General features: G+C 43.5%; 1 protein-coding gene across 1 annotated transcript in view; it reads right to left on the bottom strand.

Moving 5' to 3' along the window:
• The window catches only part of LOC124775607, a 237,383-nt gene extending 213,836 nt beyond the window's left edge, over nt 1–23,547 (bottom strand). Inside the window, exons 1-2 of the mRNA XM_047250436.1 lie at nt 23,479–23,547; nt 23,251–23,410 (exon numbers count right to left, since the gene is read on the bottom strand). Coding sequence (XP_047106392.1) covers nt 23,251–23,410; nt 23,479–23,547 — 229 coding nt within the window. The remainder of the gene's footprint in view (nt 1–23,250; nt 23,411–23,478) is intronic.
• Between the last annotated feature and the right edge of the window lie 2,127 nt (nt 23,548–25,674).

Here is a 25,674-nt window from a genome sequence, read left to right on the forward strand (position 1 = left end):
ATGGTAGAGTTTTGTCAGGACTGGCTCTCCCACGGCCGTCAGTAGTTCCAATGGAATATTGTCTACTCCGGAGGCCTTGTTTCGACTCAGGTCTTTCAGTGCTCTGTCAAACTCTTCACGCAGTATCGTATCTCCAATTTCATCTTCATCTACATCCTTTTCCATTTCCATAATATTGTCCTCAAGTACATCGCCCTTGTATAGACCCTCTATATACTCCTTCCACCTTTCTGCTTTCCCTTCTTTGCTTAGAACTGGGTTTCCATCTGAACTCTTGATATTCATACAAGTCGTTCTCTTATCTCCAAAGGTCTCTTTAATTTTCCTGTAGGCGGTATCTATCTTACCCCTAGTGAGATAGGCCTCTACATCCTTACATTTGTCCTCTAGCCATTCCTGCTTAGCCATTTTGCACTTCCTGTCGATCTCATTTTTGAGACGTTTGTATTCCTTTTTGCCTGTTTCACTTACTGCATTTTTATATTTTCTCCTTTCATCAATTAAATTCAATATTTCTTCTGTTACCCAAGGATTTCTACTAGCCCTCGTCTTTATACCTACTTGATCCTCTGCTGCCTTCACTACTTCATCCCTCAAAGCTACCCATTCTTCTTCTACTGTATTTATTTCCCCCATTCCTGTCAATTGCTCCCTTATGCTCTCCCTGAATCTCTGTACAACCTCTGGTTCTTTTAGTTTATCCAGGTCCCATCTCCTTAAATTCCCACCTTTTTGCAGTTTCTTCAGTTTTAATCTACAGGTCATAACCAATAGATTGTGGTCAGAGTCCATATCTGCCCCTGGAAATGTCTTACAATTTAAAACCTGGTTCCTAAATCTCTGTCTTACCATTATATAATCTGATACCTTTTAGTATCTCCAGGGTTCTTCCATGTATACAACCTTCTTTCATGATTCTTAAACCAAGTGTTAGTTATGATTATGTTGTGCTCTGTGCAAAATTCTACCAGGCGGCTTCCTCTTTCATTTCTGTCCCCCAATCCATATTCACCTACTATGTTTCCTTCTCTCCCTTTTCCTACACTCGAATTCCAGTCACCCATGACTATTAAATTTTCGTCTCCCTTCACAATCTGAATAATTTCTTTTATTTCATCATACATTTCTTCAATTTCTTCGTCATCTGCAGAGCTAGTTGGCATATAAACTTGTACTACTGTAGTAGGTGTGGGCTTCGTATCTATCTTGGCCACAATAATGCGTTCACTATGCTGTTTGTAGTAGCTTACCCGCATTCCTATTTTCCTATTCATTATTAAACCTACTCCTGCATTACCCCTATTTGATTTTGTGTTTATAACCCTGTAGTCACCTGACCAGAAGTCTTGTTCCTCCTGCCACCGAACTTCACTAATTCCCACTATATCTAACTTCAACCTATCCATTTCCCTTTTTAAATTTTCTAACCTACCTGCCCGATTAAGGGATCTGACATTCCACGCTCCGATCCGTAGAATGCCAGTTTTCTTTCTCCTGATAACAACATCCTCCTGAGTAGTCCCCGCCCGGAGATCCGAATGGGGGACTATTTTACCTCCGGAATATTTTACCCAAGAGGACGCCATCATCATGTAATCATACAGTAAAGCTGCATGCCCTCGGGAAAAATTACAGCTGTAGTTTCCCCTTGCTTTCAGCCGTTCGCAGTACCAGCACAGCAAGGCCGTTTTGGTTATTGTTACAAGGCCAGATCAGTCAATCATCCAGACTGTTGCCCTTGCAACTACTGAAAAGGCTGCTGCCCCTCTTCAGGAACCACACGTTTGTCTGGCCTCTCAACAGATACCCCTCCGTTGTGGTTGCACCTACGGTACGGCTATCTGTATCGCTGAGGCACGCAAGCCTCCCCACCAACGGCAAGGTCCATGGTTCATGGGGTAGATAGAGAGGTAAAAATTGACACACATGCTTGGAATGACATGGGGTTTTATTAGAACAAAGAAAAAACACCCCATATTGCTAGAGGCGTGAAAGATCTCTTACGCGTGTCGTTTGGTGATGATCGTGATCTCAGCCGCCACTTTCGTCATGATTGGCCTCCCAGGTCCCCAGACCTCAGTCCGTGCGATTATTGGTTTTGGGGTTACCTGAAGTCGCAAGTTCATCGTGATCGACCGACATCTCTAGGGATGCTGAAAGACGACATCCGACGCCAATGCCTCACCATAACTCCGGACATGCTTTACAGTGTTGTTCACAACATTATTCCTCGACTACAGCTATTGTTGAGGAATGATGGTGGACATATTGATTATTTCCTGTAAAAAACATCATCTTTGCTTTGTCTTACTTTGTTATGCTAATTATTGCTATTCTGAACAGATGGAGCGCCATCTGTCGGACATTTTTTGAACTTTTGTATTTTTTTGGTTCTAATAAAACCCCATGTCATTCCAAGCATGTGTGTCAATGTGTACCTCTCTATCTACATTATTCCGTGATTTATTCAGTTTTCAAATTTATACTGACTTTTTGATCACCCGGTATTTTACATCTTTTGGCCGAAAGCGATCTGATCGCATCAGAAGGTTCCGCTGTAATAACTGAAGAACACATCGAAATTGGAAGTTAAATACACGAGTCTGGAACCGAGCGACCGCTACGGTCGCAGGTTCGAATCCTGCCTCGGGCATGGATGTGTGTGATGTCCTTAGGTTAGTTAGGTTTAATTAGTTCTGAGTTCTAGGCGACTGATGACCTCAGAAGTTAAGTCGCAGAGTGGAACTTTTATCGGATTGCATGTTTGAGTGGGACGATGAGTCAATTTTGTGCGAAGAAATTGACGATCGAGATGAATATAAAAAAAATGGAGTGTTACTCTCGAAAACTAAAAACAAAGTTTCCGCATATAGACTCGAACCCACGACCTTCGGATTACCGCTCTGTACTCTTTCCTCTGCGCCACCCTCCACGAAGCTCTTTTGTCATTTTCATTTCTGTCCAAATCCTACATATACTATAAATTTGAACGAATCGGTGATAAAGAGTAGGTGTGGTCGTCTTGTTAGTGTGTATACAATACCATTTGTCTCTTCTCATTTCATTTGCGGATACTAGACGGGAATAATAGCCATCACGATATCTTCATACGAGTCTGCGTATCTTCAGTCTTACCGTCATAGTCGATAAACGACATGTATGTGTGAGAAAGTAAGAAAGGTCCTAAGAGCAACCACAAACGAGCGTTTTCCGAAGCATTTCTGAGACAATTTCGCGCTGACTCCAGAAGCGCCTGATCAGCCACGCAGTTTTTCGCTGACTGTCTCCAGCATCTATACGGCTGTCTTGAGTTTCAAGAATGGCGAGCACTACTCAAGAATCGGTCTGTCGTGAATATTGAAAACGAAGTTTTTCATGGATACTAGTGAAGAGATGTCAGCAATTTTTGTAGTTGGTACTGGATCAGTTATTGCTTGTTGGTATTTTATCAAAAAATTATGTCATATTTTACGGGCATATATCACATTTTCATATCATGTACAACTCTTTTGCGGTTTTCAACTATTCTCCAAATCCTTGGCGTTCTTGTATAGAATTTCATCGCCCGTAATTTGCTTGAGGTACCTTCCGAGGTAATCTGTGGCCTTACTTGTCTACACTGTGAGTGAACGGTGACGGTCTCATCAAATTTCTTTCTGGTCATCCAGACTTTGCTACCCTTTTTAATGTCTTCCCTATTGCAGACTGGGTATCGTTGTCTGAGGCTTCTCTGGTTTGCTCGCTATTGATAGTCGGTATAGAATCAGCTCTGCAGCTGGAATGTGTATTCCTTGTTTTCTGTAGGGTACTAGAACGACTCATCTAGTCCTCCCCGGACTAGTGCTTACGGACTGGATTGGTCGGAGTACAGGTAGCATAGAGCACAGTCTAATAAATCATGCCACAGAGCTCCACCAGCTTCCCCCGTCCCTTGCGTACACATTATCATATATTATATGCTCCTAGAAACACGTGTCTTTTGTGGGGGAAGGAGCAAAGGCAGGAGTGCAGAAGCATGCTATATTTGTATCTTGCTACATATATAATTATCTTTTGTGAAACGCAATCAGCTTAGACAATAATTTTATGCCACTGGTTCTTTTCTTATCAGTCTTCTGACTGGTTTGATGTAGACCGCCACGAATTCCTCTACCTTTTCATCTCTGAATAGCTATTGCAATCCACGTCCTCAATTGTTTGCTGGATGTGTTCCAATCTCTGTCTTCCTCTTCTGCTTTTACGTCTGCTGTTCCTTCTAGTACCATTGAAGTTATTCCCTGATGCCTTACCAGATGTCCTATCACCCTGCCCCGTCTTCTCTTCTGTTTTCCATATGTTCCTTCTCGCCGATTTTACGGAGAAACCTCTTCATTCCTAACCTTATCAGTCCCCATAATTTTTAACATTCGTCTGTAGCACGACATCTCAAACGTTGCTATTCACTTCTGTTCCTGTTTTCCCACAGCCCATGTCTCCCTGCCATATAAGGCTGTGCTCCAAACGTACGTTCTAAGAAATTTCTTCCTCAAATGAAGAAATGTTTGATACTAGCAGACTTCCCTTGGCCAGGAATGCCCTTTTTAGCAGTGCTATTTTGTCTTTTATATCCTCCTTGCTCCGTCCGTCGTAGGCTATTTTGCTGCTAGTTAGCAGAATTCCTTAAATTTATCTACTTCGGATCACCAATTTTAAATTTCTCGCTGTTTTTGCTACTTCTTGTTACTCTAGTTCTTCGATTCACTCTCAACCCATACTCTGTACTCATTAGACTGTTCATTCCATTCAGTAGATCCTGCAATCCTTTTTTACTTTCACTGACGTTACCAATATCATCAGCGAATTTTAACACTGATATCCTTTCACTTTTCATTTTAATCCCATTGTTGAACCTTTCTTTTAGTTACATCGGTGTTTCTTCGACGTATAGATCGAACAGCAGGGGCGAAATGCTACATCCCTGAATTACACTTTGTAACCCGTACACATCGTTCTTGGTCTTAAAGTTTTATTGTTCTTTGTTGGTTCTTGTACACAATGTGTACTATTAGTCTTTTCCTAGAGCTTACCCCTATTTTTCTCAGTCTTTCGAACTTCTCGCACCATTTTACACTATAGAACGCTTTTTTCAGGTCGGCAAATCCTATGAATGCGTCTTGATTTTTCTTCAGTCTTGTTTCCATAATCAATTCCAACGTCAGAATTGCCTCTGGTGCCTTTACCTTTACTAAAGCCAAATATCGTCGTCTGACACATTCTCAGTTTTCTTTTCCATTCTTCTGTAAGTTAGTCTTGTCTGTAACTTGGGTGCTAGCTCTTGTAATCTTCGGAATTCTGTGCACGATGTTTTTCAGAAAGTAAAATGGTATATCGCCAGTATCATACGCTCTACGCACCAACGTGAATAATCCTCTTGTTGCCACTTAAACAAATGATTTTAGAATTTCCTATGGAATATTATCAATTCATTCTGCCTTATTTAATTTTTACTTAAAGTCTTACAAAGCTCTTCTAAATTTTGATTCTAATACTGGATCCCCTATCTCTTCTCTATCGACTACTGTTTCTTCTTCTGTCACATCATCAGGTAAGTCCTCCCCCCTCGTAAAGACCCTCGATGTACTCTTTCCACCTATCCTCTCTCTCCTCTGCATTTAACAGTGGACTTCCTTTGCAATCTTAACGTTAAGACCTTTGCTTTTAGTTTCACCGAAGGTTGTTTTGACCTATACGCTGTCAGTCCTTCTGTCGATCACTTCTTTTTCGATTTCCTCACGTTTTTCATGAAGCCATTTCACACTAGCTACTCTGCACTTCCTATTTATTTCATTCCTAGACGACTTCTGTTTCTGTATTGTACTAGGCGTTGAAAGAAAGTTGCAATCAAAAAAAGTATGAGAAAATGGAACAGAAAAGACACATAAACGCAGCGGAACATAGAGACTGCCGTGAAACTAAATTCTTTTATTGCAGTTCTCCGCCCCGTGTCTCAAAAAGTGTAACCATTGATTTCGACTTCTTGACAAGTCATCATCGAATGAAATGTTTAAAAGGAAAGAAAAACGGGTTAGTAAAATACTAGGAAAATGACTGCAAATCAAACTGTTATATACAATCATACGTACTTGAAAACGTTACATGCTAACTAGTCAGCAAACCAACCCAGGATAGGCGCTCGCAGTGAAAGCGGATTTGATCTCTAATGGGACTGAAACAGTGCAACGCTTAAATAGAAAATAGAAAATTAAAAATTATTAACAATATAAACCAATGATACGAACCGTTCTCAGAATGAAACCTAGTAAAAAATTACGTAACTACTGGTCTGAGTCAGCCAGACGTATACTAGATGCAAGACAGATGATCACCTGCAGGCACGATACGCGAGTAGCATATTAGTAGCTAGCGTTGACGTGTCTTCACATAACGATACTAACTGCAAAACAACTGTTACATCATGCTACTGATAAAGGACTTGAAGCTGGCGTAAAATGAAGGTACAAATAAAAAGACAAAAATATTCGGATATCATAACTGGTCAGAAAACACTTCGATAGAGGCTTTGGTGAAATTGCTTGGTGCATTTAACAAATTTTGTGTATTAGAGAAAATTTCAAGCTCTTAGAGTGTTATTTTATTCATAGTTGTTATTTTTCAGTGGCTTTAATATACAGGGTTTCTGTCTTAAGAGTCGACAGGCGAATGTTCTCTTCTGGTTCGGCTGATACTTGCAATTTCGTTTTTCCAACTTCTAGCTGGTGTCAGACCAAACAAATTCTGCTCATAATGTTTTTATACGACACCCAGCGTCGATGGGAAGCTTCCGTTTGTTTTATTTTTAAAAGCGGCATTTTACGTGCCTATTCGACAGAGCGGTCCCAGATTAGTCTAGTGCAATATTCGCTTTAACAACGTGCATTAACATGGACAGTAAAACACCAGGAATATCGAGTACGCCAGCAGACCCGCCCTGGCCCGCACTGACTGCCACCGCCACGCAGAAGCGCTGCTCGGTCGCTGCTGGGGAACTGATTATTCTTTGTTTTACTGTTCCTGTTAATACATATCTGTGAAATGAATGTCTGATTAGACTAAAATTCCGATTTAAGAATCATTTTGTTTGTAACGGGAAATAAACCGGAGCATTCCGTCGACGTAGAGCGTCGTATAAAAGACATGATGAACAGAATTTGTTTGGGCTGACACCAGCTAGACGTTAGAAAAACGAAATTGCAAGTATCTGCCGAAACTCCAGAGAAAATGTGTCTGACGACACAACGGGGAGACACCCAAATAAACCACTGGCCTTTAAAATTGCTGCACCACGAAGATGACGTGCTACAGAGGCGAAATTTAACCGACAGGAAGAAGATGGTATGATATGCAAATGATTAGCTTTTCAGAGCATTCACACAAGGTTGGCGCCGGTGGCGACACCTACAACGTGCTGACATGAGGAAAGTTTCCAACCGATTTCTCATACACAAACAGCATTTGACCGGCGGTGCCTGGTGAAACGTTGTTGTGATGCCTCGTGTAAGGAGGAGAAATGCGTACCATCACGTTTCCGGCTTTGATAAAGGTCGGATTGTAGCCTATCGCGATTGCCGTTTATCGTAACGCGACATTGCTGCTCGCGTTGGTCAAGATCCAATGACTGTTAGCAGAATATGGAATCGGTGGGTTCAGGAGGGTAATACGGAATGCCGTGCTGGATCCCAACGGCCTCGTATCACTAGCAGTCGAGATGACAGGCATCGTATCCGCATGGCTGTAATGGATCGTGCAGCCACGTCTCGATCCCTGAGTCAACAGATGGGGACGTTTGCAAGACAACAACCATCTGCACGAACAGTTCGACGACGTTTGCAGCAGCATGGACTATCAGCTCGGAGACCATGGCTGCGGTTACCCTTGACGCTGCATCACAGACAGGAGCGCCTGCGATGGTGTACTCAACGACGAACCTGGGTGCACGAATGGTAAAACGTCATTTTTTTCGGATGAATCCAGGTTCTGTTTACAGCATCTTGATGGTCGCATCCGTGTTTGGCGACATCGCGGTGCACGCACATTGGAAGCGTGTATTCGTCATCGCCATACTGGCGTATCACCCGGCGTGATGGTATGGGGTGCCACTCGTTACACGTCTCGGTCACCTCTTGTTCGCATTGACTGCACTTTGGACAGTGGACGTTACATTTCAAATGTGTTACGACCCTTGGCTCTATCCTTCATTCGATTCCTGCGAAACCCTACATTTCAGCAGGATAATGCACGACCGCGTGTTGCAGGCCCTGTACGGGCCTTTCTGGATACAGAAAATGTTCGACTGTTGCCCTGGCCAGCACATTCTCCAGATCTCTCAACAACTGAAAACGTCTGGTCAATGGTGGCCGAGCAACTGGCTCGTCATAATACGCCAGTCACTACCCTTGATGAACTGTGGTATCGTGTTGAAGCTGCATGGTCAGCTTTACCTGTACACGCCATCCAAGCTCTGTTTGACTCAATGCCCAGGCGTATCAAGGCAGTTATTACGGCCAGAGGTGGTTGTTCTGGGTACCGATTTCTCAAGATCTATGCACCCAAATTGCGTGAAAATGTAATCACATGTCAGTTCTAGTATAATATATTTTTGTCCAATGAATACCCATTTATCATCTGCATTTCTTCTTGGTGTATCAATTTTAATGGCCAGTAGTGAATTTCAGTATAAGCTTCAGATTCGGTTGCAAATACTTTTTTATTTTGCTTTACCGCTTTCCTGAAGTTAATTTGTCAGCTTAAAGTGTTTCTGCTGTGTTTAAGCCAGACGCTGTAGGAGTCGCGCTGAGTGGCTGAGCGGTTTGAGGCGCCATGTCACGGATTGCGCGGCTCCTCCGGCTGGAGGTTCGAGTCCTACCTCGGGCATGGGTGTGTGTGTTGTTCTTAGCAGAAGTTAGTTTAAGTTGTTTGTAAGACCTCAGCAGTTTGGTCCCTTATGAATTCATACACACATTCCAGACGGGTAGGTACACAGCACCACACTCCAACCACTCTCAGTGCGGCGCCACACATAGTATGGTCAGTCGCTTTCCAGATGGCGCATATATGCTTCCGCTATGAGACATCAATATAGACTCTTCATTCCGCAATAGTTACGTCTGTCACCACAGAGAGCGCCGAATTCAGGAACTATCTGATGCATGCTCCAAGCAGACCGCAGTTGCACATTAATAGGCTTAGCACAATATTTAAGAAGCTGCACGCCTACACTCGGCCATTTCCATCTATCGACAAGTTCTCGTTAACTATATTTGCTTTCAGCTTCCAACAGTTGTCGGACAGTTCCCTTTAGCAGTTGCCAGCAAGTTACCTAAAGGTGCCAACCAGTTCCCGTCATCGGACAGTTAACGCCAAATGTTAAAGATCAGACGAAATGACAGTGTTTATCTAGTGAGAGACTGAACTGGAACACTCTTATTGCAATCCAGACGGAACTTCAATGTTAAGGGGCAGTAAAATGAACGCGAGACAGATAGAATAAAAGTAAGTACACTCTTCACTATTTCAACAACAATCGGTATAACTGTTAATCAGTTTATCCCACTGTGAGATAAGGCGGTCAATGCTTCATGCAAAAACATTTGCGATTAGCTAAAGAATAATATCGTACCCAGGTATACGCCCATTTGCCCGAAGTAAACAGTCTGCCACGAAAGTCTTTCACCAGGGCTCCAAAAACGTGGAAATCAGCTGGGAAGGTATCTGGACCGTATGAAGGACGTGCATGGGATTCCCAGCGAAATTTCTGCAGCGTAGTCGAAACAATCTTGGCAACATGTGAGCCTTCCCACGCTCTCCCTACAATCCCGATCTCTTCCCATGTTTTTGGAGCCCTCAAGACACTCGTGGCCGTCGCTTCGCTTCGGACGATGAGGGGCATGCCTCTGCGCAATAATGGTTCTGTAGGCAACCGCAGACACCTTTCCATGAACGCACTCACCGTCTTGACTCACTGTGGGATAAGTGCATTTACAGGTACGACGATATCTTTTGAAATAATAAACAGTTTACTTACTTTTTTCCATCTGTCTAGTTCTCATTTGGCTGCCCCTTGTAGATCAGTTAGTTATCATCTATTGTGTTGGTTAGATTGTGCTCCGAACTCTACATCAGCGCCTTCTCACAACGCAAAAGCTGAGTATATTTTAATCTAGATTTTTAAAATAAATGACTGTTCGCGTAACTCATGTGTTACCGCAGTTACTCTCTTTTAGATATGTTGCTTTGTGACGTAAAGCGTGGTAAGCGCATGCAGGCCACTTTGATATAGCGGTTCGCTTCCTGCTACCTTTCTTGGGCTCCTAATTCATTGGGGAGTAGAACAGTATTCAAATTGTGTGCTTTAAGAACTCGATGACAGATGTCCAAATGGTTTACACATCCTACTTCATGTCAGCATTTTTTTAAATAGATCCAAAAGCTGTGTGATTAATACCTACGTTCCAAGTTTTTAACCTTACATTTGCTTTGCGATTTAAGATATACCAGCTTTATACTATTTCGCTGTTAAGTGTAGTCCCAACAAACAGAGCTTAGGTATGTTCAATGTCTCTATCTCCCCTCGGCTGTTTAGCTGACGAACTGCCTTGTAAAATATTCAAGTGCATGTAAGTGTGTATGCTGTAGTTGTGGTCATTAGTCCGAAGACTGATCTGATGCACCTCTCCACGATGGTCTGTCCTGTGCAAAAGTTTTCGTCTCCACATAACTACTGCAACCTACATCCATCTGAGCATGCTAACTGTACTCAAACTTTCATCACACTCTACAATATTTATCCCCACATTTCCAAATTGACAGTTCCTTGATATCTCAGTATCTACTTTCGTTTAGTTAAGCTGTGCCACAAATTACTTTTCTCCCCATTTAGATTTGGTACCTTATCAGTTATCTAGTCAACTTTCTACTTTTCGGCATTCTCCTGTTGCGTAGTTTAAAAGTTAAACATCTTTTTTTTTCTTCAGAAGGCTACACTCCAGAAACACAATAAACTGATGCTCGGTATCAAAACTTTCCCTTTGCTTCTACCCATAATGGATACAAAGTCTAAGAGGTCGTGGTTACAGTCAGTGTTAAAATGACGGCTCAACCGACTGTGCATAGGCGCTTGAGCCGGCATTTCCCTGTTTCTCTGTTTCAGAAATGCCTTTTTATTATTTTACATCACCTCTACTGCGGCCATCGCCATGTATTTCTCTGGCCAAATAAAAAAAACTTGAGAAATCCTTTTAGTGTATCATATCCTAAACTTATTCCTTCACCATCTGACTTAATTCGACTACATACTTGTTTTAATTTTGTTGATGTTGCTTCTCTAAACCCTTTAAGACACTATCCACTCCATCCAACTGCTCTTCCTTGTTCTCTGATAGAATTAGAGTTGTCAACAAATCTCATTGTTTTAAATTCTTTTGATTACCTTTCCAAATTTCTCTTTAGTTTCTTTCACATCTTTCTCAATATACAAGCCGGGAATAGGCTACAACCCTGTCTCAATCTCTTCTCGACTACTGATTGCCATTCATATCCAACACCAATAACTGTAATCTGGGTTCTGTACAAGTTGTAGACAGCCTTTCGCTCCCTGTGTTGAAGGACGTGCTACCTCATAATTTCACAGATGTCGTGTATAGAAGTTAGTTTGATTTGTAATCTAGTTTCCTCCAAGTTCTTTACTAGATAGTAGACTACAGTTTAAGAGAATCGGAGGAAAGAATAAAGGTGGTAAGTGCTGTCCCGCGGCTCATAGCCCTCCAGCATAACAACGCTGCACCACGGGTGGCCTAAGGCAAAATTTGCAGGGGCTACAACAGCGAACACCACCGCAGCAGTTCTGAGCGCACGCCTCGCCGACAGGCGGTAGCGGCATCGTTTCAAGAGTGACAGTCAGTGCGGACATACTCGCTTCCGCAGGATCACGTATTCGGAAACAGATCCGCCGTATCCTGGCTGTTCCACAGTATCTAGGTCGGCGCGCGACTGTAACGGGTGAGTTCTCGACGGGCTTTGCAGCCAACTCTTACCGCGGTTCCTAAATCAGAAGCTCTCCTGACCAGCCATCTGACGCCAGGCTACTTGCCTGGGATCTCCACCTCCAACGCAATGGAGCCGCCAGCAATCATCAAAGAGCTATGACAGGACTCGGAAGGCCCTGATGACCGCGCAGTTGAGCGCCCCACAAACTAAATATTGATCATCATCATCGTCGTCGTGGTCGTCGTCAGATTGGCTTCTACAGCACGGATCTCTTGGTATTTGATATTTTGACCCGTCACAATGTTCGTATAATTAGAAACAATCAGAATGAAAGTTTCACTCTGCAGGGAATGTGTGCTGATATGAAACTTCCTGGCAGATTAAAACTCGGGACCCTTGCCTTTTGCGGGCAATCCTCTACCAATGGAGCTACCCAAGCACGACTCACGACCCGTCCCCATAGCTCCATTTCTGCCAGTATCTCGTCTCCTACCTTCCAAATTTTACAGAAGCTCTCCTACGAACCTTTTAGAACTAGCACTCCTGAAAGAAAGGAGGTAGAGCACTTGCTCTTGAAAGTCAAAGATCCCTAGTTCGAGTCTCGGTCTAGCACACTGTTTTTATCTGCCAGGAAGTTTCATATCAGCGCACGCTCCGCTGCAGAATGAAAATTTCATTTTCGAAACATCCCCCAGGCTGTGGTTAAGCAATGTCTCCCCATATCCTTTCATCCAGGAGTGCTAGTTCTGCAAGGATCACAGGAGAACTTCAGTGAAGTTTGGAAGGCAGGAGACGAGATACTGGGGAAAGAGGAGCTGTGAGGAGGGATCGTCGGTCGTGCTTGCGTAGTTCAGTCGGTAGTGGACCTGTCCTCGAAAGGCACAGGTCTCGAGTTCTTGTCTCGGTCCGGCACACAGTTTTAATCTGCAAGGATGTTTCATTTAAACGATCACTTCTTCGTGAACCAATACTTTAGGTTTACTAATTGTGATGCAGTTTTCAGTGGCTGACAGTCTACTAGTGTTGCGTATCTCACCCACTTCAAAGGCAGGGACTTTATTGTGAATTATTTCTTGTGTTGTGTAATTACGCTCTCAAGAAGAAGAATTAAAGTTTCATGTTCATTTTCCAAGCTTTTGACAGACTAACATTTTCTCTTCATTGTAGTATATCTACATCTATGGACGTGACCACTGCGGTATTAATATACTTATTTGAGACATAGAACAGGCTGAGAAGTTGATATCAGAGAAAACGGCAACTATCACCGCCACTCTACCACAGATCTCCACACCTTCGTCTCATATTGACTTACTGGTAGAGGGATTCCAGGAGTTCGACAGAAAATTGGAGCCGTATGCCAGCTACGTCGCCTGCCCTGTTCATCACCAACGAGATTCCACGAGATGCCTAGCGGCGGGTACTTTATTCCCCTCCTAAGAGGGGCAGAAATCTATCATCTCTTGCATTAGCTCAATCCTGACGTCGAACTTCACGCTTTGGCTAGTGCTAAAATTTCGTTTGCTGGGCTATTTTTATGCCCAAGTGCTTGTTGCTACTGCCTACAGCTTTTCAGCTGCAATAAACAAAAAAAGTAATGTAGGGAGTGGATAGTCCTTTTGGAAGGCCTTCTTAGGGATTTCCGTTTCCAGTGTTTTAATCGTGAATGCAAACAATCTTAGGCTGAATCGCTGGTTAGGACTATGATCCTCATTCACTCTCCAGATGAAGGACTCCGGAATGGCCTGTCTTTAGCTACATACCTTCTCCTCATCGGCAGCAGTGCAGGATCCATTGCAGGTGCTTGGCACCTGCCCAACTCGCCTGACCAGACACAGCCCCGTCTCAAGTTGGCCTACTTCGCTGGCCAAGACCACCTCTGGTAAAGACATAATGGTTGGATGGTGCACCGAGCAGCTACCTCTCTCCAATAACCTTCATGTGATAACTGTTTTGTAACACATCAGCGCCAACAGTGCTACTTCCGTAGGGCAAAATTCACAGACTGTGGTAAAAACGGACTCAAAACTGAAGCGTACCGATAGTCTATAAAGATTGTCAGTTATACCTGACTAGACTAAAGGAATTCTGATTCGGACGATGTTATCTGCATCTACACTCCTGATGTGCTCCTTGTCTAGACCTGCCTCCGGGTCTCTTGTAGGTTATTAAAATTGAAAGTTAAAATCAGCACCACCCCAGTTGTTTTTCAGTTTGATACTGGATCTTCAATCACTATCGTCTATTGGGAGACATATTGCCACAAGGGCTCCCCTTCACTATAACCTTCTTCTAAGCAGCTGTAAATCTATTGTAACGACACCATGGTGGTAAAGGGTCAGTTCAGAGTTCGGGTCCAGTATCAAGCAGTTTCCCTCTCATTTCACCTCCTCATGGTCGACAATGTGGACCACGAAAATTGTGTGTTTGGATCTGTTCTATGCCCTCGAACAAACTGCATTCTACCATTAGTGCCAAGCTTCTACCTGTGGACCTTCGTTCAAAATACACCTCAAATATATTGCGTCCATCAATCGGCGTCACAGATTTTGAAGCACATGTCTCTTTATTACCTTTGGTGAACCAAAGATTTTTTAAAGCATAGAATGTTCCCATTGCTCTGTGTTACAAGCTTGACCTTGAGCTGCAATACCTACAGGAGAAAGGAACTCTGGCACCCGTTACAAGCAGTCAGAGGGCCATACCTACTGGGACCATTGAAAAATCGGAGGGATCACAGAGGGTTTATGGAGACGAGAGAGATGCAAACAACTACAGAGGTATATCGCTACTAGAGGTCGGATACAAGTTGCTGTCAAAACTCTTGCTCAAGAGAGTAGAAGAACAGGTAGAAAGTACAGTTGGCGACTACCAAGCGGGATTCAGGAAGGGAAAAGGATGTATAGAACAGATATTTATCCTGAAGCAACTGATAGAGCATAGGACCTTAAAAAACAAAAAGCCAGCAATAACCTTCGTGGACTTTACAAAGGCATATGACTCCATCGACAGACAGACTCTTGTTAGGACCCTGATGAACAGAGGATTAGACGGAGCTACATGAGAACTTATAAAAGAAATTCTGATAGACACAAAAGCAAGGGTGAGATTCAGAGGAGCACTGTCAGAAGAATTTGAGATCAAGACTGGTGTTAAACAGGGATATAGATTGTCACCATTGTTGTTCAGTATAGCACTGGACGAAGTGATAAGGCAGTGGAGAGCAATAAACGAGGAAATGGGAATACCAAAGACCAATGTGGGGCACAAAAAGGACAATAGGGCTCAAGTGGACTGCCTAGCCTTTGCAGACGACATAGAAATAGTGAGACGGAAGAAGACGCAAAAGCACAAATCGACAACTTAAGTAAGGTAGCCATAAAGGTGAGACTGAGGATCGCCTATAAGAAGACAAAGACATTAAATACCACTGCAGACTGGGAAACACTGGAAGGCACTGTGCAAATGGTGGACAGATTTAAATACCTGGGAGAACTCATAACAGGAAGGAACAGGAGCAAGGAGGGAATAACGGAGAGGATAAAGAAGATGAGATCAGCCTGCTGTGTAACGAGAGAGATATACAATAAAAATGATATATCCACACATGCAAAGATAAGCTATAAGGCAACGGTGAGGACTGCAGTATTATATGCTGCTGAGAAGATGACACTAGGAAAAAATTGGGCAGAACAACTAGAGAAAGAAGAGAGAAAAATACTGAGAAAAATACTAGGTCCAAAAAGAGGTGGAGACAGATGGATACGAAGACCTAGGGATGAACTGTACCGGAAAATGGAGAACAATATCCGTGGAAATCAGACTCAAAAGGGCAAGGTTTGCTGGACATGTAATTAGGATGGAAATGGACAGAATGACGAAGAGAGAGTGGAAAACAACACGGAGGACAAGGGGAAAGACAGGAACCAAGTGGGTTGTTGAACTTCGGAAGGACTGACTGGAATTGGGGATCACGGTCAAAGGAAAGGAAAATAGGAGGAACAAATATACACCGACCAATATGCCGGAGATCAACGACAGAGAAGAATACACGGAAAGATTAGAATGTCACTAGCGGAGCCGACAGGAGAAAAGGACACTGAAGAGCTCGGAAGAAGAGCGGGAGAGAAGAAGAGAAAGAAGGAAGAGGTTCGGGGAGAAGAAGAGGAAAATACAGTCCACGAAGGGGCTACTCGTGGTCTTACAGAAGCCGTAACCCAAGAAGAAGAAGAAGAAGAGAAAGAAGAAGTGTTTATGGAGATTTTAAGTCAAATATCAATCACTAGTCCGTCATCGGTGCATACAATATTCCTAAAGAGGTGGATATCATGGCATATCTTGCCAAAGGCAAAGTTTTTGCAAATATTGACTTACGGGATGCTTACTTGCAGCTCCCATTGCATCCTGGCCATCAGCACGCAGTTAAGCCTTTTTCGGTACAATTGTCTGCCCTTCGACATTGCCAGCATATTGGCCATATTCCAATGCTATCTGGAACACCTCACATCGGACATTCCATTCACATTCCATTGACAGTGGCAAAAATTTACAGGATCTAGCCATCAATTTGGAATCTTTGTTCAGCGTGCCCTAATGGGCTAATTTTAAATGCAATGAAGAACGTTGTTGTTTCTTAATGTTGCCATTGGAATATCTGGAACATGAATTCATTGCATCAGGAATATCATCCAATCTGCATCATATCAATGATGTACAAAGCCGACCATCTCCTACAGATGCCAAACAACTCAAATCCTTGTTAGGTCAACTACACTATTATAGAACACTTGCTTCTCACGTGGCATCTATCACCAAACCACTACATCAGCTCCACAAGAATCTTAAGCAGCAATGGGCCTCCACTTGCGACAAGGCTTTCCGATATCTCAAATCGACTCTTCTCTGCCCAATGTGCCTCACGGCATATGACCCTTCCAAGTGCCTGATAGCGACGCAGATGCATCTGACTGTGGCTTGGGGACCATTCTTACTCACAAAGTCGGCAGAGCTGAACGTCAATTCCATTTGCTTCTGAGATTGCTAAGGCAGGAACAGTGAAATTACAGTCGGACCGAAAAGGAAATATTAGATTTCATTTTTGCATTGAAGAAATTTCACGATTATATGTACAGATGGCGATTTATCCTGTTAACGTATCGTAAGCCTCTTTCCACAGACCTATGCCCGTGCTAATATTCCAATCAGGAGATGCCAATCCCTACATGGAAGGGCACTGCTCATCTCGGAGTATTACTATGACATTCATTATCTGTTCACAGCCCTGTATTTCAATGGAGACATCCTGTCACATCTTTAAGTGGGATAAGACCACAAGTTTTATATGGCTCCTGAAGTTTGCTTTCATACTGACACACAACGAGAGGAAGTAGTGTCCATCTTACCCACTGAGCCGGCCGCGGTGGCCATGCGGTTCTAGGCGCTGTAGTCCGGAACCGCGCGACTGCTACGGTCGCAGGTTCGAATCCTGCCTCGGGCATGGATGTGTGTGATGTCCTTAGGTTAGTTAGGTTTAAGTAGTTCTACGTTCTAGGGGACCGATGACCTCAGATGGTAAGTCCCATAGTGCTCAGAGCCATTTGAACCATTTTTTTTTACCCACTGACACTGCAGTCATCGCCTGCTGGAAGGGCTGGTCCTCCAAGAAACTCATACGATTGGTGAAGTATGTTTGGCCAGTGGATGGCAAGACATTTTAACATCTGGATGTTCAGGTCTATTGGTACTGCTGGCATAAAAAATCACTCTCAGTGGCACCTCTTGCTGCAAGGAGATGACACAAACACCAGTGCTGCAAGGCTGCATCATGAAATTACTTCATGAGGGTGACTGGGGCATGGTTCTCACCAAATTGATGCCCTGCCAACATCATTTTTGGAGGCACATCGACGAAGATATAGAACACATGGTTGTGGTGTGACTGACATGTCAAATCAAGAAGGCACCACCAGTCTGTTGGTTATTTTTCTTGACCTGACATATCATTCCCATAGTCTTGCATTAATCTAGATTTTGCAGGGCCTTTTCTGGACAGCTCTTGACTGAATGTGATAGATCCCAGCAGAAGTTTTCAGTACATTTCAGGTACTCCCTGTTATCAACAAAAGGATCCTTATCTCGCATCTTCTCAATTGAAGGGCTCCCACAAAACATTGGGGGAGGTAATGGCCCTCAGTTCACGTCAACACAATTTTGCAGTTGTTGTAAAAGAACGGCATACCTTTGGCACATACGGCATATTTCCTCTCAATTCCAAATGACTGGCAGATAGGTTCGCCTACACTTTTAAAACTGAACTAGCAAACTTGCTCCGACATCACGATCTGAACACACACACACACACACAGCGTTTGAACCAACGCAATAGTCTTCAGGTTGGAATCTGGGTACTTGTTTTCCCAGGGGTCGCCATCACCGTTGGGCAAAGCGATAATCCAAGTCCAACAGCCTGTAGAAGGCTCATCAACCAGGTGGGCCCTTGCAGAGCGATGGCTGCCATACAGAACTCTCAAAATCTTCTGTTCCATATTTAGTCCCTACAACACCCAGGAGAGTGAACCATGACCGCTAGCTGCCTCACACATGGGGCCTGCAGGTTTCCAACTGCCTTCCAGTGAGCCAGGTACCCACTATTATGCCTATCGACACCAGCTCCCCAGGTTCTCAGATTCCCCACGACACCAAGAGATGTGTCTCTCTTCTGAGATGCAGGTGGGATGCTTTGTCATGGCTCATAGTCCTCCAGCATAACAACACTACACAATTGGTGGCCTACGCGAAAAGTTTTGGGGCCGCTACTACAGCTCTGAGAACACATCTCGCCGACAGGCAGCAATGGCATCACTCAAAGAGGGTGTATTCAATGCAGACCTAATCGCTTCCACAGGATGACGTGCTCGGAAACAGGCCTTACCCTATCCTGGTGCCTCGGCAGTATTCAGGAGCGTGTGCGGCTATGGTGAGGTAGTTCTCCGTAGTTTAGCTGTCTGGGCTTTACATCTATTACTGCCGCAGTTCCTCCTCACAAGGTCTCCTGAAATCCTCCCGCAACCTGTTGTCTGATGCCTGGGATCTCCGCCTGGCCTCTACAGCAGCAGACTTCTGGGACTTTGGTATTTGGCCCGTGCAGTGTTTGTGTAATTAGAGACAGTTGCTCGTGAACCAGTACTTACTCTAAAAATTGCGGTTCAGTTTTCAGTGGATTGCAGTCCACTGGGCTTACATATCTCATCCTGTTAATTGTGAACTATTTCTGGTGTTGTGCCTTTGCGTTCCGAAGAAGGAGATTGAAGTTTTGTGTTCATTTCAATAAACTTGCTTTTCATTGTCTACCTTGGATTTACTACTTCTACGTGGAATTTCGCGTGGGCCACTTCAGAAAGAAGTGGGATACTGAAGTACTGAGAAATGGTAAGGTGCATCTGAAGATCTCTAACTTTCCAGATACTGTAATAATGAATCCCGAAGTAGGCAGTTCAGATGAAAAGGACTGGACATCTCTAAACAGGTCCAGTACAATAACTGGACAGACAAATATGGGCACAAGAAAGCTAACTGCGAATAAATCTTCAGTAACAAAAAACTTCAGTTTATTGGCTAAAGAAAGGAGTACAAATATGTTCATGAAAAAATAACAGAATAGCAGTGTATGTCAGTGACAGACGAAATAATTAGGAAGTATAAGGAATCTAAGTTGAAAAGGCTGCTGGAAAAACGTGAAGAAACCAAAAACTAAATGGTCGTAGGAAGGATTGATTTGGCATACAGAAAAGGCGAAACAACGTTCGATAAACGAGCGTCAACATTGAAAGTGCGTGAAGACTCCCTCTGTTTACCGCAGGAGAGAGAGCGAATAGATGAAAAGAGTATACTGATGAGCACTACGAAGAACAGGAGGAGGAACTGTCTGACGTGACAAAAGAAGAAATGCGAGTCGAGATAGGCGATCCAAATTTTAACAGACCTTTGGAAGACTTGGAGTAAAATGAGGCCGCAGGCGTGGATAACGTTTCTTCAGAATTACTGGAATCATTAAGGAAATTGCAACGAATGGACTATTTTAGTTGTGAGAATGGAGACGTGTCTTAGACATTCGGAACGATAACACGATCCCGCAGCTACCAAGGGCACATAAGTAAGACATCTTTTACAGAATGAGCATAACATCTTATGCATCAAAGTTTCTGGCAAGAATAATATACAGAAGAGTGGAAAGAGAAATATGGATCTGTTAGATGACGACCAGCTTGGCTTTAGGAAAGGTGAAGGCACCAGAGATCATTTCTGACGTTGTGATTGATAATCGAAGAAAGATTGAGAAAAATAAAGACTCGTTCATAGGATTTGTTGACATAGAAACAGCGTTCGACAGTGTAAAATGGTACAATATGTTATAAATTCTTTGAAAAATAGGTGTAGACAATAGGGAAAGGAGAGTAAGGTACAATATATACAAGAAGACAGAAAAGTAAGAATTTAATACCAAGAACGAAGCGCTCAGAGTATGGATGTAGTCTTTCGTCCTATCGTTTAGCCTATTCTTCAAGAACACAATAACGGAAATTAAAGAAATGTCCATGAGAGGGATTACAATTCAGAGTGAAAGGATATCGATGATAAGATTCGCAGATGCCAATACTGTCCTCAACGAGCTTGAGGGTGAATTACAGGACCTGCTGAATGCTATAATCTGTACTAATGAGGACAGATTATGGATTTAGATGAACCTGAAGAAAGAAGAAAATCCTTATGAGAGGCAGAGATGAGATTGCGGAATTTAACGTCGGAATTGTGGACCTCGAAGTAATCAAAGTGAAGCAAAAGATATGCGACGGACGGAGCACAGAGGACATAAAAAGCCAGCTAGCATAGGTGAAGAGGGCGCTCTTAATCATGGGAAGTCCATTAGCATCAAACATTGGCCTTAATTTGAGTAAGAAATTTCTGAGAAATTTTGGGGAGCACAACATCGTATAGAAATGAATCATGGTCTGTGGAAAGCCCGGAAAAGATGACAATCGAAGCATTTGAGATGTGGTGTTATAGATGGGTGCTGAAAATTAGATGAGGAGAGTGACCCAGCCCGTACTTGACCCCAAAGGTTTGCTTCCACCTCGTGGATGAATGTTATCGCTGTCGGCCAGGAACCTGGCGAATCGTACCGTCAATGGTTGAAGTTGGAACGGGGGCAGGAGCAGAGTTAGTCCACCGCCGCGCTCTGCCTTGTGCCTTCGCTTAAGTGTTAGGCTTCTTCAGTGCTTTCATTTTGAGTTCATGTAATCGTACCAGGCCCGCAGCGGTACAGCGCTTGCACTGGGACGTAGTATGTTGCTTATGCATTGCCACACTGAAGTTTAGAAGGCACCAGCCGGTATAGCCGCGGCATGCGGTGGCGTTCACAGTCTAAAGTAAAAAGAGAAGGGGGGTTCAGTTTGGATAAGTCGAGGCGTCTCCTAAATACTGTCTTCTCGGTTGTCGAGCACTCACAGTAGATGAGTAACTGGATAGGTGAACCTATTTGTGGAAGCTACAGCGCTTCATTTCGAAAATGGTGACCATCGACTGGTTTACATGTAAATGGTTTCTTCCTTTCGCAGTGAGATAACTGCTTGAAAGTGGTGCTCTGCCTTAAGATCGTCAGTGTTAGGGTTTAGCAACTCGCTTCCGTGTGACGTTGCGGCACCTTGTTGTGCAATGGTACTAGTTTTGCAAAATTGTATTCTTCTTTTTGAAATCGTAAAGTAGCAGTGCCAAACCGCGTATTTCTTGATTAGTCTGCTACTATTTTATAGCATCTTCTGGCTCATTTAATTCAGAACTGTGCCCACTCGTAATTGTTTGGGAACAGAACGACTACAGTTAGTACAGCTATTTAAAATTTTAGATTGAGTCTTTACTATCCTCGCCAGTGTAGTTTAAGGCTTCATTTGTTAATTTTTTAAGGTCGTGCTACTCCCTGCGCGTTTGGGCAGTCACGTGTTTTATCACACGTAATGATGTTAATTATTAATCCATTTGTCGGTCAAAATGCACATATGGTCCCGAGCTCTGGTGAGTTTTCTTTATAAAGGTGATCCATGGTGTCTCAGTGGCTTGTTGAATCATTTCATGTGTGGCAATTGTTTTATTTTATGTGTTTCTTTCAGGAATTTCTGTCCACGCTGTTGCAAGGTCTTGTGTAAAGCTGATGTCAGGCAGTCTGTGTTAGCATTCAGTGAATGCTTGTAGCTGGTTGCTTCCACAACAAGAATCTTTTGATGGAGGCGGAGTTTTAACGTTTTGATTTCGTCGGTTTGCATCCTTAATTAATTTTCTATTTGTTTAATGTAACAAATTTTTCAACTCAAGGTTCGCTTCCTCTGGGTGGCCTATTTACGCACCTAACACTACAGAGCCTGAGCATTTGTTTCTGTGGTCCTTTTCTGATTACTTCCGTGTTTCTTTTTCTGTATTTGCTTTTTGAATTAATTCATTTTGTTGTCCTTGCGATTAACTGAAGTAAGTAAGTCATGTGACTAGGGCCTCCCGTCGGGTAGACCGTTCGCCCAGTGCAAGTCTTTCGATTTGACGCCAGTTCGGCGACTTGCGCGTCGATGGGGATGAAATGATGATGATTAGGACAACACAACACCCAGTCCCTGAGCAGAGAAAATCTTCGACCCAGCCGGGAATCGAATCCGGGCCCTTAGGATTGACAGTCTGTTGCGCTGACCACTCAAGTAAGTAAGTAATCTGAATAGAATAATATAACCAAAGCACAATGTAAAGTGAATCCAAAGCCTAATGTAAATTGAACACAGCACAGAGAGGAAAAGCTGGGGAACACTGGCAGGAAAAATGGGCAGGATGACAGGACCTTTGTTAAGATATCAAATAATAACTTCCATTGTGCTTGATGGAACAGGTAAAAATCTAATTGAAGACAAGGATCGTAATATATCCTACAAATAATTGAGGTCTTGCATGCAACTGCTACTACGAGATATCGAGGTTGGTATTTTACTTTCCCCCTTTTTCTTTCTTTTTGAACAGAACATGTGATCATGACTTCTTAAGAGGAAGTAATCGGTAGTAAAACAGTTTGTACGGCCCAAGGCTGAATCAGACAGTAATTTTAAAAAAAATGAAAAGAAAAAACAAAAGAGGTACACATCTCCAGGGGACTAACTAGAAGAGAGGTATATTTCGAAAACCATAGTCGTTATTACAAACCTGGTGTTGCGAACTGGGGAGCGGCTACCAGGTAGAGGCGGCCAGAGTTGGAGTCGAGCTGCAGCCAGGAGGGCAGCGAGCTGTTGGCCCGGAAACGCGCGGCCGCGGAGCCGTCGGCAGGCAGAGCCCGCAGCCGCAACAGCGTCAGCGGCAGCCGCGACTCCGCTGCCAGGTCCAGCGGCAGCGCCGCCGTCACCTCGGCGGGCGTCACGTACACCAGCGACGCACCTGCAGAACACGTGTTCTGTCACACGGGTCAGCCGTAGCGTAGCGCAGCACCTGAACACTCGTACTCATGTAGCATATTGGAAAACATCAAAGGTGTCTTTACACCGGTGCAACATATGTAAGCAGTTAGAGGGGCAGTCCATTAATGCAACACATTATTCTTTCTCAGCCAATATCGAATGCGGAATTTGCTGTGGGACATCGCGGAATATTCCCGCTTCAGCCTCTGTGGTTTCATGAAGTTCTGGTAGGTGACTACACTACGCACAGCCTTCAAAATGGCTGCGTTCCAAGCAGAGAACCACATAGGAGCTTTCAGAGTGTCTGAGGACTCATTCGACGTTATCGACGGATCACACTCAGACATCTCGCTACGCAAGTAGACGTCTCTATTAGTAGTGCTGAGAGACTAGTCCACCATTTGGGGTATTCAGAGGTGTGTGGGCCCGCCTAAGACCATGGAGAGCGACAGAGGACCATCTGTGCGGAACTGTTTGCGCGTTACTGTAGATCAGTTATCTCACCGCGAAAGGAAGAAACCATTTACATGTAAACCAGTCGATGGTCACCATTTTCGAAATGAAGCGCTGTAGCTCCCACAAATAGGTTCACCTATCCAGTTACTCATCTACCAGAAATAGCATATCAGTCCATGGACTGGCGCCACGCCACTTCTCTTCCGAAGAAAAAAGCGTCATCCTCAGCTGGTGAAGTCATGACGACAGTCTTCTAGGACTCTGAAGGGGTAACTGACGTCCTCTCTAGTGGTGCAACGATCAACTCGGAAGTTTACAGCGCTGCCCTCAGGCGATTGAAGAAACGACTCCAGAGTGTTCACCACAAGAATGGAAACGAACTTCTTCCTCTGCAAGACAGCCCAAGGCCTCACACAGGTTTGCATACGCGAAAGGAAGTTACAATGTTTCCCTGGATTGTTCCTTCTGATCCATCCCACAGACCGGATCTCACACCTTTCGACATCAGTTTGCCTCATTAAGGATGTATTTCGAGGGATAATGGGGAGGTTATTGATGCAGCAGGACGTTGGCTCTGACGTCGACCCTATAGAGTGGTACCATGAGGGCATACAGGCGTAAGGCAGTCGAATGGAGATTATGTTGAAAACCAGGTTTTTGTAGCCAAAAGTGGGGAATAATATCATCTATTGGAATCCAGTATAAATCCAGCCTGCTTTCAGAATGAAAATGTGTTGCATTACTTATTGAAAACCCACTGTAATGAAACCCAGCAACACACCTGAATAGCACAAATTTGCAGATATGACGAATATCGCTTCGTTAACAATGACATGCTTCGTTCTATCTGGTAGGAAGTTCTCTGTCCAATCACTACGCTTCTCCTATTTATGGTAAGCCCGTATTTTGGTCACTACGTGATAGAATGGAGCAGTATCCAGCGTCTTCCGAACAAGGAATCATCCTGATCGTCGCTACCTACTGCCTTCCTGATCACATGGACAAACAGGTCCACAGGTTCAATGTTAGATGAATCTGTGTTTATTCCTACTGAGGAGGTTCCTGGTCCGCAAAATGAGGAAAACATGGTTACATAGGAAGCTTTCCGATGAATGAAGAAGCCCGTGTGGCTCGCGGCTTAGTGCAAGCCTTCTGTAACTGACACCACTCTCGTGTTTGCATGTCAGATGTCCTAAGCGTAACTTACTAAGCTGTCAGTCTGTGATGGAGATACACCGTTGGTTTAAAACAGTTCAGTAACAATCGTTTAAAATAAGGAGCTGATTTAAAACAGTTTAATAACGGATTTCAATGGCACAATAGTATAGACTGTGAAAAATGTATCAAAAATAATTACTTCTGGAGATTGTTCCGTATTTCAAGCTCATAATTCACAGTTATTGTGTAAAGCTGCTATTTTTAATCCAATATTGTTATTTAAAAGGCTTACTTCCTTTTTGCAAGGCAACAAAATTTACTTATATTAAAATATATTACTGCATCGAACAAAACATAATAGTACTTCCCCAGAGCTTGAATTTGGAGATCACTTGATATGACAAATAAATTCACAAAGCTATTGATTGAGTTTGCAGTACATAGGTCATTACACTGAATCTTTAGTCGATGGAAGAATTTTCTGGGGGCTCTTGTATATCTGCTCCATCAAAATTACACCTGAGATCCAACTGCAGTGACATCAGTTTTTCGATCCTCTTTG

The sequence above is a fragment of the Schistocerca piceifrons genome, chromosome 2 (genome assembly GCF_021461385.2).
Source record: "Schistocerca piceifrons isolate TAMUIC-IGC-003096 chromosome 2, iqSchPice1.1, whole genome shotgun sequence".
Taxonomy (NCBI): domain Eukaryota; kingdom Metazoa; phylum Arthropoda; class Insecta; order Orthoptera; family Acrididae; genus Schistocerca; species Schistocerca piceifrons.